Below are 16,227 nucleotides of genomic sequence, written 5' to 3' on the forward strand. Positions count from 1 at the left end.
GAAGCTGCGATACACTCTGGTTGCTCTCATTAGCAGCTAATATAAATTCTCTGATTTTTACATAAAAATTGAATTATAAATAATTTTTGTGACACACACATTGGATTAACCTTCAGCCGCGTTTTTATCGTTTTAATTCCATTGAACACGACTTTAGCTAAGGTGAGACGATCACCCGTGTTTGCTCCGTAATGCTACATGTTGGGATGTCTGTGTTTGCTTCCCCTGTCGCGAGTTCTGATCGCTCAGTGATGATACTAATACCCATATAATCTGATATCTTGTATGTGCAGTTACGATAAGTTATAAGGGTATTTTTACCTTGAGTTCTGGGCTAAGTGCGTCAGCATTTTTTCGCTCAGGGGTAATTTAGACTTGTGTTTTGTTTTGGTAAAAATGGTTTGTATTGTCAGTTAGCTGAGTTTCTTCCCGTTAATCTGGTATGACACATTAATAGCTGTTTGAATATTAAGAAGCCGTGAAACCCAGTGTTTCCCACAGCCTCTCATGTCTCCCTCCTCTCCCCCTGCTCATCTTTGAGGCAGCAGCAAAGACTAGTTTTCTCTCAACAAGTTTTAAAAGTGTATCTTACCTTTTTTCACCTAGTTAACTTTTATTTATTTATTCATGCATATTTTACTAATCACATTACATTTCATTTAGCTGACGCTTTTATCCAAAGCGACTTATAATGACCGATTACAGGGACATTCTCCCTGGAGCAACTAAGGGCTAAGTGCCTTACTCAAGGGCACACTAGTGGTGGTGTTCCTGGCGGGATTTGAACTCACAGCCTTCCGATCTTCAGCCCACCTCACTATCCATTAGACCAATCACTACCCTCTCAAATGGAAATATGTGTTTACATAAATGGTGACCACACCGTTTGAGACCCACTGAGAACTTAGACTAAGTTCACTATCTAAACACTCAGAGAGTCCTTTACCTCACCTGAGCTGAGGTTATCCCGAGCTTGAATTACACACAGAGACCAATCAAGGGCTTTGATTTATGATCTGTATGACAGTGGCCATGTCGGCAGGCCACATCATGTGGACAGCCAGTCACCCTGTGTGAGGCAGACCACTTAACAGGCCAGAAGGAGGCGAGATCAGAGCAAGGGATCATTGTCCACAAGTTAATCGATCGCAGATGGCGTCGTGGTCACGGACGAATAAAAAAACAATTATAAAAAACCTAAATGGGTCGCGAAATATACTTGGGCGGCCGTTAATATACCTGGGCGGCCCAAGTATAGTCTATGTGTGGGAAACCCTAGTGAAACCCCCTCTACCGGGGGCTCTCGGCTTAACAGGTTAATAAAGTGAACTCCTTTTGAAAAGGAAGGACTCGCTGTGTTAAAACTTCTTCCTGCTGTGTCCCACAAGCTGTTCAGCTGGGATCCGGCTCTGACCCGAAACACCGACACTATCTTACATTGCTGTTGGCGGCCCGCACTGTAGCTCCTGGTGCACCATCACTTATTGCTGTTTAGCTAATAAACGTTAGCTATTGTTTAACCCCCTGTGGTCAGACAGTGCGGACCTGTGTCTACGTTCAGGCAGTGAGGGGAATTATAAAAAGATTGTTGTTGTGTTTTTTTTAAGCAGACCCGGCAGCAGCTCCAAACAACTGTGACAGCTTAACAGTTCATTTAAAAGCTTAGCAACTGTTTATTTTGTCAGTAAAGTTTGATAAAGCTGGCGAGGCTATGCAAAGTAATAGCAATTACATTTAAACAGGAAGTACCAAGACATGTGGAAGTCTGCTTGAAATGATTTCTTTATTAATTACCTATTTTTGCCGTTGATTTCCATCCAGTGCTTATGTATAATTATTAATGTATTAATATCAGTTATTATAGTATTATATGCCAAATAAACACATTTTATAATAACATAAAGGATCACCCTTCCTCCTCAGTCCACTGGAAGTATTTATTTAACAATGTTTGCTCTTTGTTCTTATGAGTTACTTTTTCTAAATATGCCAGAATAAAACCAACCCATTTCACACATCTATATTCTGTGTTATGATTTTATGTTAATCTGTCAGTGAATCATTATTTAAATTAGTAGACGCTACATCAGATACCCCTCTCTGCAGGTGTGTTTGTTTCTGTTCCTGAGCAGTCAGAAGGTGCTCTGCAGCAGGCAGTGGCAGCCGCAGCCGGCCGGACATTCGTCCTGCCGCCTGAACCAGTCCATCATGTGACTCGTGTGTCCTCCATGTCCGCAGCTCAGGCAGAAGTTTGAGGATCCGCGGACGGCGACGTGGCAGATGGCGCACTGGAAGGTGAGGCGTTTACAGACAGCGCACTGAGTCCCACGAGCCTGACTGCGGCAGTGACAGCAGTACACACCGAATTCTGCACAGAGAGAACACACACACTCTGGGTATTGTAGAATACTGATTATTTAAACATTACAAATCACACGGCTTAGCTGAATACTCAATGCTGATTGGTCTGATTCGGACATTTCAGAGGTTGCTAATACTCGATAACACACCGCTGTTAAGCAAAAATAATGACCGTTGATGAGGAGGAACAAGGGAGAGAAGGAAAGAGGTTAAAAGACAGAGATGGAAGGGAACAGCAGAAGAAGACAAAGTAAGTAAACACTAAAGGGAACAACAGAAGAAGACAGACAGGAAGTAAACTATAAAGGGAACAGCAGAAGAAGACGGGCAGGAAGTAAACACTAAAGGGAACAGCAGAAGAAGACAGACAGGAAGTAAACACTAAAGGGAACAGCAGAAGAAGACAGACAGGAAGGGAACAGCAGGGTGATCAAGATCCCTCCACTTTGCGTCGGGCTCCATGATCACCATGCTCTTTTTTCCAATAACGACGCCTCGCTGCACATTATATATATATTAGGGCCGGGACTTTAACGCGTTAATTAAGATTAATTAATTACACAAAAATTAACGCGTTAAAAAAATTAACGCATTTTAATCGCACTTATTTTTGCACCGCGGAACGTTTCTCACTGGATGAGTTTCAGGCGTACCGATTATACTGGAGCACCAACTAACGTTCATGACTTCAGACAACAACAAACCACAGTGAACAACAGTGGGAAATGTTGTTTTAAAAAACGGACGGATGGAAGCGTCGATAAGAGCACGGTTGTGTGCAAATTATGCAAAAAGGAATTCGCATGTCACCGCAGCACATCAAGCCTCAAGTATCACCTCAATGCAAAACATATAGCAGCTAGCGTGGAAGCTAGCGTGGACGTTAGCCTCTTTTATCGCGTTCACGCCAAAAAGAGCCGGTACTCAAATTACTTCATGAGAACCTTTTTACCCCCACGAAAGTCCCTGCTAGAGAGCAGAGAGCTGCTAGAGAGCAGGGACTTTCGTACGGCTCTCTTGTGAGAAAAGAGCTATATTTCTGATTGGCTGGGCGGATTGCAAACCACGCCCCGTAAAACTCCCAAAGAGTTTTGTGAAGCCGCCATTTTATTATCCTCGCATTAGCATTATTAGCATTAGCATTAGCCCAGCGCAGAAACGCAGAGAGACTAACTTATGGCAACACAAAATAAAACATGGGAGCGGTGGAGATGAGGAGGTGTCGGCGTTCTGGCGATTTACTCGGAAGGCTTCAGTAGAAGCTGCTGGGAGTCCCAGCAGCTTCTACTGAAGCCTTCCCCAACTCCGGGGACTTCCGGCCGGAGACTTTGGGCGGCAGTATACGCCGTGAAGTGGTTTGCGGCCTGCCAGTAAACCCAAAGCAGAAGAAGAACAAGTGACGTCAGCGGCTTCATTTGCCTAATCCACCCCCAGGTTCAAAGAGTTCTCATGAACCTTTGTGGGAAAAGTACTGCGGTGTGAATGCGCCTAATGGTATACTAAAATCCATGTGAAAAAAATTGCTTCTCACTGTTCTTAGGTCAAATATTTATATGTGATTAAAAATGCGATTAATTTCGATTAATTAATTACAAAGCCTCTAATTAATTTTTTTAATCGAGTCCCGGCCCTAATATATATATTATAAGGCATCTCTGCAGCAGCGCTAGAGGGACGCACCGATGCCTTTGTGGGGTTCAGGAGGGCAGGAGGCGAACTTGAGGACGTCGGCTCTCTTCTCCCTCAGACCCCAGCGGTGAAGGATTTCTCCGTAACTCTTCTTGAAGTCGTCGAACTGCAGCGTGTTGGTCGGGTCCAGCAGTCTGGAAGAGGAAGTGATGTCACAAAGCACATACAACTTTATTAACACATTGTACCTCACAACAGGTGGTTCTAGATTACACCATCCGTGAACTTTAAAAAAAAAAAACAGTTTTCAAACATTATATGAAACAACAAATACTTGAGGTATTAAGCATGTTTTTATATTCTTTCAATTAATGTTATTAATGTATAAACTAGGGCTGTCAAGTTAACGCGTTAATAACAAAAAAAATTAACGCCACTAATTATTTTAACGCATGTGCATTTTTTGTCCTCGGCCGCCCCATAGTTTCAGAGCGCATCGAGTTTAAAATACCATCTATACAATCCAAGCACGCTGCTGATGCCGACAGCTTGCGGCAGACCACACTTGAAAGTGTGCGGAGGAGACGGACACGTCTACGAGCAGCAAACTTTCAACAAAGATTGCTAAATGGGTGGCTACAGCTTGCAGGCCAATTAACATTGTGGAGGACGAGGGGCTGCGTGATATAACTCGGGTCGCATCCAACGACTGCACTTATGAATCGCCTTCCAGAGCCACCACTGTGTCGAAAATACACAACTTGTATGAAGTCCAAAAAGCGAAAGTAGAGGAGGATTTAAGAAAGACTTCCACAGTTGCGCTCACCGGAGACTATTGGACTCATTCAAAACTTGAAAAATATCCCTCTAAGGTACATTTAGAACAGATAAAAAATGTGCGATTAACTATTTGAATCGACTGACAGCCCTAGAAACAGAAATAAAACATATAAATAGAAATACTAACATTATGTTTTAAATATATGATCACTATAAATGTATGAATAACCATAACAAATAAATACATAAACCTTTACAAATATATATATATATATATAGACATTAAAACTAATTGTTAAAACATTTATTTTTAAGAAATGTATAAACACTAAGACTAAATATACACTAAAATATCTCAAAATAAATATTAATATTCATGTATTTAATATATGTACAAATATTCAAAATATACAGCATTTATACATAAAAATGTATATTTATACTTTTATTTCTCGCACATAATTTGTGACAGAAATGTCCGCTATCTTTTCCCCCACTCCTGCACGTCCTCTTTAAAGCTACGTCACCTCTTGTTCATGTCGTGCTGCTCTCGCTCTCGTTCCCGGGGGTCGCTCGGCCCCTGGGGGCCACAGCGGTGGTCGTCCGGAGAGGACTCGGCCCACGGGTTGACCTGCTCACAGTCTCTACCTGCACACAATAATAATATGGGTTCAACCTGGGTAAGGATACAAATACACTACATATATAAACACACACAAAAAACACATTTAATACATAACAACTGAAAATAACAGTTGATAAGAAAAGTTTAAACAATAAAACTAAATATATAACAAATGTATAAAAAAATGTAAACTAAATATAAATATATAATCTTTATACATAAACCTTGACATTTAAAAAATAAATAAACCCAATATATATATATATATATAAAAACTAAAACCAAATATTAAAAAACTACATTATGTAAACATGCAGACCTGAGCTCCAGGTGCCCGCAGCGACGGAGTCGGAGGTGCTGGACGTGATGCTGGGCTACAAAACATACAGCCGTTATTAGACTGAAAAAGACTCACACTGCTCATGTTAGTGAGACATCTCGACATCACCTGGTGGTCCCGAGATGAATTACTGAGAAGCGGGATTCAGAGAGGCCAGTATACTTACATATCGAGAGTGGTGAGGGGGGAAGACGGAGGATCGAGAGAGGTGATGTCCGTACAGAGAGTAAATGTCTGCGGGGGGCTGAGCTCTGAACACACTGCACAGCATGGCCAGAGTCTGGACGTCACTCATGTGGCTGTAGTGATCCAGACTACACACACACACACACACACACACACACACACACACACACACACACACACACACACACACACACACACACACACACACAATTTAGTTTTACAGATACACACCGACCCCATCTTCTCTTTTCAAAAGACTCTTCTATCCAGCTCTTACTAAAATACTCACAGATACACCAACTGTCTATTTGAGTTTTTTTAAAATGTACTTTTCTGGTCTAGAGTAAAACACGCGGATCTCAGAAGCTCCTGTCTCTTTCTTAACGTTTTCAAGAATATACATATGTTCAGCCTCAGAAGAGAGAACAACATGCACCACCATTACAAATAACACCCTGCAAGAAAATAGCAACATACAAATACCAGCACATTCACCGATACAACGACAATACATGTTAATAAAAGCACCGAATAGCAGTCAAAGAGGAACAGATGATATCCATTTGTTATTATATTTGGGATTGTGGGAAACGGTATTTCGATCTCTCTGTACACACAAACTGGAAGATTGACAATAAAGTGGACTTTGACTTATCTGAACAGGCCTGCGTGTTATTAAGATAACATAAGATGAGAAAATAAATACTTTATTGATCCCAATTAGGGAAATGTTTGTGTGGCAGCAGCATAAAAAGACAAGGCATTGAACATTAGAGAAATGAAAAGACTAGAAATAAACAATCCAACATGTAAAAAGTCAAACAGAAATAAAATAGCCTCTGTCATAGCTTTACTCAGAAGTGCTGCGCTAGATTTAGATGGACTGATGCTAAACCTTAGTATTTTACGACCAAGCAATGAAATGTTTTCAGTCGTGGAAAAGGTTAACAGATAGTGCCACTCCTCATCCAGCAATGTAGTAAAGAGCTTGATAATAATCATTTTCTACGATCATATTGTTTTGTTGCAAAATACAAAAGTAGAATATTATTTGTATCTTATATCTTTGCATTGCATCTCATGTTTCATAACAACAATAGCGTAGAGCTCAATTTACTGTGTGTGTGTGTGTGTGTGTGTGTGTGTGTGGTCCAATAGTCTCCGGTGAGCGCAACTGTGGAAGTCTTTCTTAAATCGTCCTCTACTTTCGCTTTTTGGACTTCATACAAGTTGTGTATTTTCGACACAGTGGTGGCTCTGGAAGGCGATTCATAAGTGCAGTCGTTGGATGCGACCCGAATTATATCGCAGCCCCTCGTCCTCCACAATGTTGTAATGTGTAACTATGGGTGTGTGTGTGTAACTATGGGTGTGACCAACATGTTGTTGTTGCTCAGACTGGAATCGTTTATCAAGAAATGAGACTCACACTGCAGACAGCAGACAGAGGGAAGTGCATATCTGGATCTACTGAAGGTATTCTCTTACTTTATCATTCATTTTAATCACAGTTCTTTACCAGATCTACATAATTAGTAGTGGACATTATTAATATAACATGGGTTTTACTGGAAAAATATTTTCCGTTTTTTTTTCTTCATATTTTTGCATATTCAAGGTCTTATACATGAGAGTGAGGAAGTACTGAGTCCTTCTTTCCAACAAAAAGATTAATTTAAACCTAACTGTGTAGCTCTGAATCCACAGATAGGGAGTTGTTTTTGCTCCGGGTTGGCAGATGTTTCAACAGCTCCATTTGAACCAGAAACAACCCAAGCAATCCTCATTCAGACTTTCAGACTCTTACCGTTAATATGCAACTCTGTAATGTTTGAATCCACTTCTGTGGGAGCTGTTCCCTTTAGTGTTTACTTCCTTTCTGCTGTTCCCTTTAGTGTTTACTTCCTGTCTGTCTTCTTCTGCTGTTCCCTTTAGTGTTTACTTTCCTATCTGTCTTCTTCTGCTGTTCCCTTTAGTGTTTACTTCCTGTCTGTCTTCTTCTGCTGTTCCCTTTAGTGTTTACTTCCCGACTGTCTTCTTCTGCTGTTCCCTTTAGTGTTTACTTCCTGTCTGTCTTCTTCTGCTGTTCCCTTTAGTGTTTACTTCCTATCTGTCTTCTTCTGCTGTTCCCTTTAGTGTTTACTTCCTGTCTGTCTTCTTCTGCTGTTCCCTTTAGTGTTTACTTCCTATCTGTCTTCTTCTGCTGTTCCCTTTAGTGTTTACTTCCTGACTGTCTTCTTCTGCGTTTACTTCCTGTCTGTCTTCTTCTGTTGTTCCCTTCAGTGTTTACTTCCTGTCCGTCTTTTTCTGCTGTTCCCTTTAGTGTTTACTTCCTGACTGTCTTCTTCTGCTGTTCCCTTCAGTGTTTACTTCCTGTCTGTCTTCTTCTGTTGTTCCCTTTAGTGTTTACTTCCTGTCTGTCTTCTTCTGCTGTTCCCTTTAGTGTTTACTTCCTATCTGTCTTCTTCTGCTGTTCCCTTTAGTGTTTACTTCCTGTCTGTCTTCTTCTGCTGTCCCCTTTAGTGTTTACTTCCTGTTTGTCTTCTTCTGCTGTTCCCTTTAGTGTTTACTTCCTGTCTGTCTTCTTCTGTTGACGCCCATCAATCTGTCTTTTAAAGTATTTCCTTCTCTTGTTCGTTTCCTTTCTTTAATGGGGACAGTTTAGCCATCATGAATCCAAACTTGATGGAGAAATATATTTTTGTTGTCCACAGCGGATGTTAAATTGACCAGACTTCTTTCTGAGGATTGATATGACTGCACATAGTCCCTGATCCTTGTGTTAGAAAGTATTAACAACTTCTGGAAGTCCAAATTGATCAATCAGAATAAAGTTTTGAACTAAGTCGTATAAAAAAGGACAGACCCTGCCTTTCACATCGAGCTTCTCTCAGCGGATTCCTCAGTCACTTCAGCAACAAGAGCAGAGGGAGCACAGAGTGTTTCTGTCCAGAGAAAAGGAGAATATATCACTAACAGTGAGAAGTGAAATGGCGCAGAGAGGAGTTCAGCTGGAGCGGGAAACCTTCTCTTGTTCCATCTGTCTGGATCTACTGAAGGACCCGGTGACGGTCCCCTGTGAACACAGCTACTGCATGAAGTGTATTAACAGCCACTGGGATGGAGAGGAGGTCCACAGCTGCCCTCAGTGCAGGCAGAGCTTCACACCGAGGCCTGTCCTGCTGAAGAACACCATGTTAGCAGCTTTAGTGGAGGAGCTGAAGAAGACTGGACTCCAAGCTGCTCCTGCTGATCACTGCTATGCTGGAGCTGAAGATGTGGCCTGTGATGTCTGCACTGGGAGGAAGCTGAGAGCCTTCATGTCCTGTCTGCAGTGTGTGGCCTCTTACTGTGAGACACACCTCCACCCTCACTATGAATCAGCTGCATTACAGAAACACAAGCTGGTGGAGCCCTCCAAGAAGCTCCAGGAGAACATCTGCTCTCGTCACGACGAGGTGATGAAGCTGTTCTGCCGCACTGATCAGCAGAGTATCTGTTCTTTCTGCTCTGTGGACGAACACAAAGGCCACGACACGGTGTCAGCTGCAGCAGAGAGGACTGAGAGGCAGAGAGAGCTGGAGGGGAGTCGACTAAACATCCAGCAGAGAATCCAGGAGCGAGAGGAAGATGTGAAGCTGCTTCAGCAGGAGGCGGAGATCATCAGTCGCTCTGCTGATGAAGCAGTGGATGAAAGTAAGAAGATGTTCACTGAGCTGATCCGTATCATGCAGGAGAGACGCTCTGATGTGAAGCAGCAGGTCAGATCCCAGCAGAAGAGGGAAGTGAGTCGAGTCAAAGAGCTTCAGGCGAAGCTGGAGCTGGAGATCAATGATCTGAAGAGGAAAGACGCTGAGCTAGAGCAGCTGTCACTCACAGAGGATCACAACCAGTTCCTGCAAAGCTACTCTTCACTGCCAGCCCTCAGTGTAACCAATCACTCACCCAGCAGCAACACCCGTCCTCTCAGATACTTTGAGGATGTGACAGAGGATTTATCAGGGGTCAGAGACAAACTACAGAAGGTCCTGAGGGTCAAGTGGACCAACATCTCACTGACTGAAGTCAGAGTTTTACGGCCACAACCAGAGCCCGATTCTTAAAATATGCAAGAGAAATCACTCTGGATCGAAACACAGCATATGGACAGCTGCATTTATATAACGGAAACAGAGTAGCAAAATTCAAGAGTTATTCAGACTATTATATTAGTCACTCAGACAGATTCACTGAGGATAGGCAGGTCCTGAGCAGAGAGAGTCTGACTGGACGTTGTTACTGGGAGGTGGAGTTTAGAGGACAAGGAAGCATTGTAGCTGTCGCATACAAGAGCATCAGCAGAGCAGGGTGGTCTACATTTGGACAAAATGACAAATCTTGGGCATTAGACCTTAGACACAAATATATATTTGTGTACAATAGTGTCATCACTCCCGTCTCAGGTCCTTGGTCCTCCAGAATGGGAGTGTACCTCGATCACACTGCAGGTATTCTGTGCTACTACAGCATCATCGATGAAACCATGACCCTCCTTCACAGAGTCCAGACCGTGTTCACTCAGCCGCTGTATGCTGGAATTGGGTTATATTCTCATTGGGGAGACATTGTTGAGATATGCAAACTCAAATAGACAGAAGTGAAAAACTGGTTGCCGACATCTTTCCTTATCGGAGCCTTTTTCTATCATGGAGAAGTCATAAGTGACATATTTTATGTATTTTTACGATATAGTCAATGCATAACACTAACAGTAAACACAGTATATTCCTGGGCTATCAGAAACCTCCAGCGACCTGCTGAAAGCCTACTATGAGGAATATAATAAGGACCCTTTCTCCTCTACCACCATGGAACTTGGAGAGACCCTGATCAGTGAAGTTGGGGAAGAACGAAGGAAAGTCTGGAAGGAAATTATAGAACACCAATATGACAAATAACAGCAGAAAGGCATGGGCTACAATCCGCTGTCTTGGCGAAGACCACACCACACCACCCATAATCACAACGGTCACAGCAAACTCGGTTGCATCACAGCTGGTGGCCAACGGCCGTAACCAACACCGCCACCAACCCACAGGAGAACACCATCGCACAGTGGTATCAGACCAACCACAACCAGCCAGCCCTCTCACCAAACCCTTCAACATAGAAGAACTCAAAACTGCAATGGGTAAGCTGAAACCCGGAAAAGCAGCAGGGATTGATGATGTACTGGCAGAAATGATACAGCACCTGGGACCTAACGCAAAGACCTGGCTCCTGGAGATGCTGAACACATGTATGGCACAAAAAACCATCCCTCCTGTCTGGAGAAAGGCCAAAGTGGTTGCAATCCCCAAACCCGGCAAAGACCCATCATCCCCAAAGAGCTACTGACCCATTTCCCTCCTCTGCATCACTTACAAGCTCTACGAGAGTCTGCTACTCCAACGCCTCATGCCACTCATAGACACCAAGCTGACTAAAGACCAAGCTGGTTTCCGCTCCTGTGCTGGACAGCTACTCAACCTCACCCAACACATTGAGGATGGGTTTGAAGGAAAACAAATAACTGGAGCAGCATTCATAGATCTCTCTGCTGCCTATGCCACCGTACAATGGTCAGGAAACTACTGGACATGACTGGTGACCTGAATCTGTGTCAAGTCATCAAAAGCCTCCTCAACAACAGGCTCTTCTACGTCCAGTTAAATTACCAGAGGAGCAAGTGGAAAGCCCAAAAGAACGGCCTCCCACAAGGTAGGGTACTGGCCCCCCTCCTGTTCAACATATACACAAACGACCAGCCAGAACTATTGATAGTGTAAATTGGAATGATCCACATCTGTGCTCCCGGGTGTATCTGTATGTTTTCTTCTTGTATGTTCCTGCCTGTGTACATGACATAAACTGCTGCTCATAACCAATTGCCCCTTGCAGGATTAATAAAGTTGTTGATTGATAACTCCCAGAATGCCAGCGTTTCATCTACGCAGATGACCTCTGCATCACCACCCAACAAGCAGACCTCCAGAAGATTGAGCCTGTCCTTGAAAGTGCCCTCCAAGAAATGTCAAGCTACTACAAAAACAACCACCTGAAACCTAACCCATCAAAAACCCAACTATGCAGCTTCCACCCGAGGAACCGAGACGTTAAAAAAGAACTGAGCGTCACCTGGGATGGCCACAACTGTCCAACCATACGCATCCCATGTATCTTAGTGTTACACTGGATAGGACACTCTCCTTCAAGAAACACCTGGAGAACACCAAAGCCAAGGTCAACACCCGCAACAACATCCTGCGCAAACTAGTGAACTCCAAGTGGGGCGCAGATCCACCAACAATCTGTGCAACTGCCATGGCCCTGTGTTTCTCTACAGCAGAGTATGCCTGCTCAAGCTGGAGCCGATCACGTCACACCAAACTGGTCGACACAGCCTTGAATGACACCTGCCGCATCATCACGGGATGCGACAACACCTGTCCCGTGCCTCTACGCGCTAGCCGGCATCTCTCCCCCGCACATCAGACGACTAGGTATCGCTCAAGATGAACGGAGAACACAGGAGACAGACATCAGACACCCCTTGCATGGCCACGTAGCACCCCCACGCAGGCTCTGATCCAGAGCCATTTTTCTGCAGACAGTCCTGCCCCTCCAGACAACCAAACAAGCAGCAAGGACCAATGTCTGGGAAGATGAATGGCAAAGAAATGACACACGAGCTCTTGAATGGCTGGACAGAGGAATCACACCTACGGAAAGCCTCGCTAGTGGCCACGACCTTGGCTGGACAACCGGGAAGTCACTTAACAGACTGCGTGTGGAACGGGGGAGGTGCAGAAGACACATGCAGCTGTGGATCAGTGCAGACAATGTCCCACCTACTGGAATGTCCTGATGCCCCCCGGTGCGGTCCAGAAGACCTGGCAGAACCTACCCCATCAGCTGTGGCCTGTGCCCGATACTGGCAGAACGACATCTGAGATTGCTACGGACTCGAAGAAGACTAACAGCAAAACTGATCAAATAACACAAATAGTGAATGCAATATAACTGCAGGAAGTTTGTGTAAAACGATAAATTTAAATACATTTGAATTAGATAACCGTCTGTAAATATTGAATCAGATTAGTTTTTCCTCTTATTTTGGTACTTCATTACAAATCTCTGTTTGTATTGTGTATTTTATGTTTAACCTTTATTGATAGGCTTCTTTTTTGACGGTGTTTTCTTTTTGTTATATTCGCTGTTTGATGCTTTACTAAAGCTGGACGAGGCTCTGTGAATACAGCAGCTTGTGTTCTGAAAGGATAATCCAACTTTAAAAATATGTGAATTGAAATGTCTGGAGTATAATCTCCTGATTTTGTAAATCTTATTTTCTGATATTTTCTGAAATGTTTTATTATTTGTATCGCCTAAATATTTGTTGTTGCGTTCATTATTATTTGACTTTCATATGAAATGCTTAGCCTAATGTTGCTTCTATTGCATTATCGTTGTTGGAAATGACATCTTAATGGGTTATTCCCAACTTCTTTTAATTTTATTAATTACTGCACAATATAAGATATAACACTTCCGATTAAAGGGTAAGTGAATAAGGAGAAAGTCATTTCATTACGCAATTGTACATGTAATGGAGTAATACACTGTAGTACTTCTACTTTTAAAGATATCTCTTTAATCTGAAACTTGAAATGCAGATTTATTGTCTTAAATGCTTCATATTACATTAAGCAGCAGTTGAAGTATGTTATGGCACTTGTGTCGTATGCTAAAGCACCCTAACACAAAATGTGTGATATAGGTTATATAAATAACATTTATTTGACTATAATGATAACTTTATGTCATGACTCAGCTGTTTTTAAGCAGTAAAACAGACTTTGAAGAAGATACATATCTCAATTGCAAATGTTCTTTATGTGCTACCTTATACTTTTACTCCACTACGACTATTGTTTTACTTTTACATTTAGATTAAAGCAGATTTAGGTGGTTTATTAGATGAATGAAGATGCATTGAGGTTAAACGCACCTTTACAGTGATGAAAAGCACTCTTGAAGCTTTTAAGTCCCGCCTAAAGACCCACCTCTTTTCCCTCGCTTACCAGTCAGTCTGAGCTATGTCATACCTATTTGTATGCTTTTACTGTCTGTCCATAGCCTTTATGTGCCTTGTATTTATTCTTATGTGTGCTTTTTATCTATTCGTGTAATATTATATTTTATTATAATGTTATGTTCATTGTGAAGCACTTTGGCAAACCCTCTGTTTTTAAACTGTGCTATATAAATAAAGTGGATTGGATTGGATGAACACATTCACATTTAAAATCAATAATATAGTATCTCTATATTCTGAAATGCTGCATAATAAGTATCAAAATATACATATAAGTAAAAGTTGACTGATGTGTATATTTTGATGCCAATACTTTTCTACTTTTACTTGAGGAACATTTTCATTGCAGGATTTTTTGATTGGTTTATATTGTGGTATTCATTTTACTTAAGAACTTCTTCCACTGCTGCTTATTGTAAGTCTCTCTAGATACATTATATATATATATTATTATTTTAATTTGTATTCTATTTTGTCTTTACCTTGTGTGAATGCTGTTTTTAACTCTGACCTGTTGCTGCCATACACGCCTGAATTTCCCCACAGGGTTAAATAAAGTTCCATCTTATCTTATCTTATAAAAGCGTGAGCTAAATAAATGTAATGTTGATTTGCTGTTGTTTTCTGACTTTTGAGTATTTTTACTTTTAGTACTTTTTTCTCAAGATATTGATCTGAGTACTGTTAAGGTTTCCATATTAGGTTATATAATTAAAACGAAAATTAATAGAATCCACAATGTAAAATGCACATACTTATATACTAAAGGTACATGGTTTGGTAAACTGACATGAAAGAGTGTAAGGTCTGATATAGCTTATCACTGAAGGTGTCACTATTCAGCAGAGGGAAGACACCCTTACTCTCTCAGCAGGAGGCCCCTGACTCAACGGGATATTACTGTAAGCTTTAGTTTAGTATTTGAGGCAAGTCTGGACATGTCCAGTCTCACACCTGGAAGCAATGACTCTTCTCCACATACATGGGTCTGTTGGTGTGTATTAGCTTCTGCTTCTGTTGGTATGATATAAAAGCAGCAGCTGGGAGAGGAAAAAAGGTCTTAGGGTTCTTCACTCACTCTGAGGAGTATTTTAAAGGGACTCACCATAGGTTTTATACTCAAAAGGGATCCATCCTAGGCTTTATACTCAGAAAGGGATCCACCCTAGGCTTTATACTCAGAAAGGATTCATCCTAGGCTTTATAGTCAAAAAGGGATCTATCCTAGGCTTTATACTCAAAAAGGATTCATCCTAGGCTTTATACTCAAAAGGGGATCCACCCTAGGCTTTATACTCAAAAAGGGATCCATCCTAGGCTTTATACTCAAAAAGGGATCCATCCTAGGCTTTATACTCAAAAAGGGATCCATCCTAGGTTTTATACTCAGAAAGGATCCATCTTAGGTTTTATGGTCAAAAAGGGATCCATCCTAGGCTTTATAACTGGGAGTCTCTCCCTAGATCGTATTTACCCGTTGTCATCATGAGGAAATTCCTCTGAAGACATGCAGGGAGTTTTAACAAAAAGGAAACAAATGTGAATTAGTGATGGTGTCTTAAAAAATGTAGGCAGAGGGGGTATGACTTTTTTGATTGTCACAATGTAACGAGAGAAGGAAAAAAAAACCTGTACAATTCTGGACCATTTTCTTCAAATAAAACAATCCCACCCATTTGGACTGGGGTAACCTAAATGAATTATGCGCTGTCCTCTCCTGCTTTAAGGTAAGATTGCACGACTGTCACACTTAGGCAGGGTCACACCTCACTACAGATACTAGAATCCTACAGGATCGCTTAAACAGATGTAGCGTGTCGTCTGGAAACAGCAGTTAATTGAACCTGGTTCTTCAGTTAGTAGAGGTGAGACCTTGCTGACCTTGGTGGATCCGAGCCTGGCGGTAAACGTACAAAGACTCAATAGCTCCTGATTGGTCAATTAGTAGGTCTGAATGAATAGTGAGAGAAAAAAAATGAATCCAGACCCGCCGACCCCAACAGTACTTCTTCCACCTCTACACAAAGCTAAATACAACCTTCATCGTGAAGTGAACTCACAGAGTCTCCAGCAGGTGGCGCCCGAATGGGTGTCTGGCCCACGGTGTCTCCGTGTCCGGGTCCGAGTCCGGACTCAGGTCCTGGCTGGTGGCCGCAGACGCCAGGGCCCAAACCTGCATAATCAATGGAA

At 42.2% G+C, this 16,227-nt stretch overlaps 2 protein-coding genes across 2 annotated transcripts; one reads left to right on the top strand and one right to left on the bottom strand.

Annotated features, from left to right (window-relative positions):
- Positions 1 to 1,653: 1,653 nt before the first annotated feature.
- Positions 1,654 to 16,210, bottom strand: wdr59 (WD repeat domain 59; the record flags this gene model as incomplete). The annotated part of the gene is given in 6 exon segments (XM_034215063.1): positions 1,654 to 2,368; positions 4,042 to 4,184; positions 5,298 to 5,418; positions 5,715 to 5,769; positions 5,902 to 6,049; positions 16,098 to 16,210. Coding segments are annotated over 6 exon segments (816 nt in total), but the record flags the coding sequence as incomplete, so codon positions are not given.
- On the top strand, positions 7,297 to 13,511 carry LOC117545338 (E3 ubiquitin/ISG15 ligase TRIM25-like). The gene is made up of 2 exons (XM_034215064.1): positions 7,297 to 7,397; positions 8,636 to 13,511. The coding sequence occupies exon 2, from the start codon at positions 8,912 to 8,914 to the stop codon at positions 10,022 to 10,024; it is 1,113 nt and encodes a 370-aa protein (XP_034070955.1). The 5' UTR covers positions 7,297 to 7,397; positions 8,636 to 8,911; the 3' UTR covers positions 10,025 to 13,511.
- Positions 16,211 to 16,227: the final 17 nt, after the last annotated feature.

This window comes from Gymnodraco acuticeps, unplaced genomic scaffold (genome assembly GCF_902827175.1).
Source record: "Gymnodraco acuticeps unplaced genomic scaffold, fGymAcu1.1, whole genome shotgun sequence".
Taxonomy (NCBI): Eukaryota; Metazoa; Chordata; class Actinopteri; order Perciformes; family Bathydraconidae; genus Gymnodraco; species Gymnodraco acuticeps.

What these genes read in the sequence shown, in the direction of transcription:
- LOC117545338 (XM_034215064.1), top strand. Translation starts at nt 8,912, where the DNA reads ATGGCGCAGAGAGGAGTTCAGCTGGAGCGGGAAACCTTCTCTTGTTCC.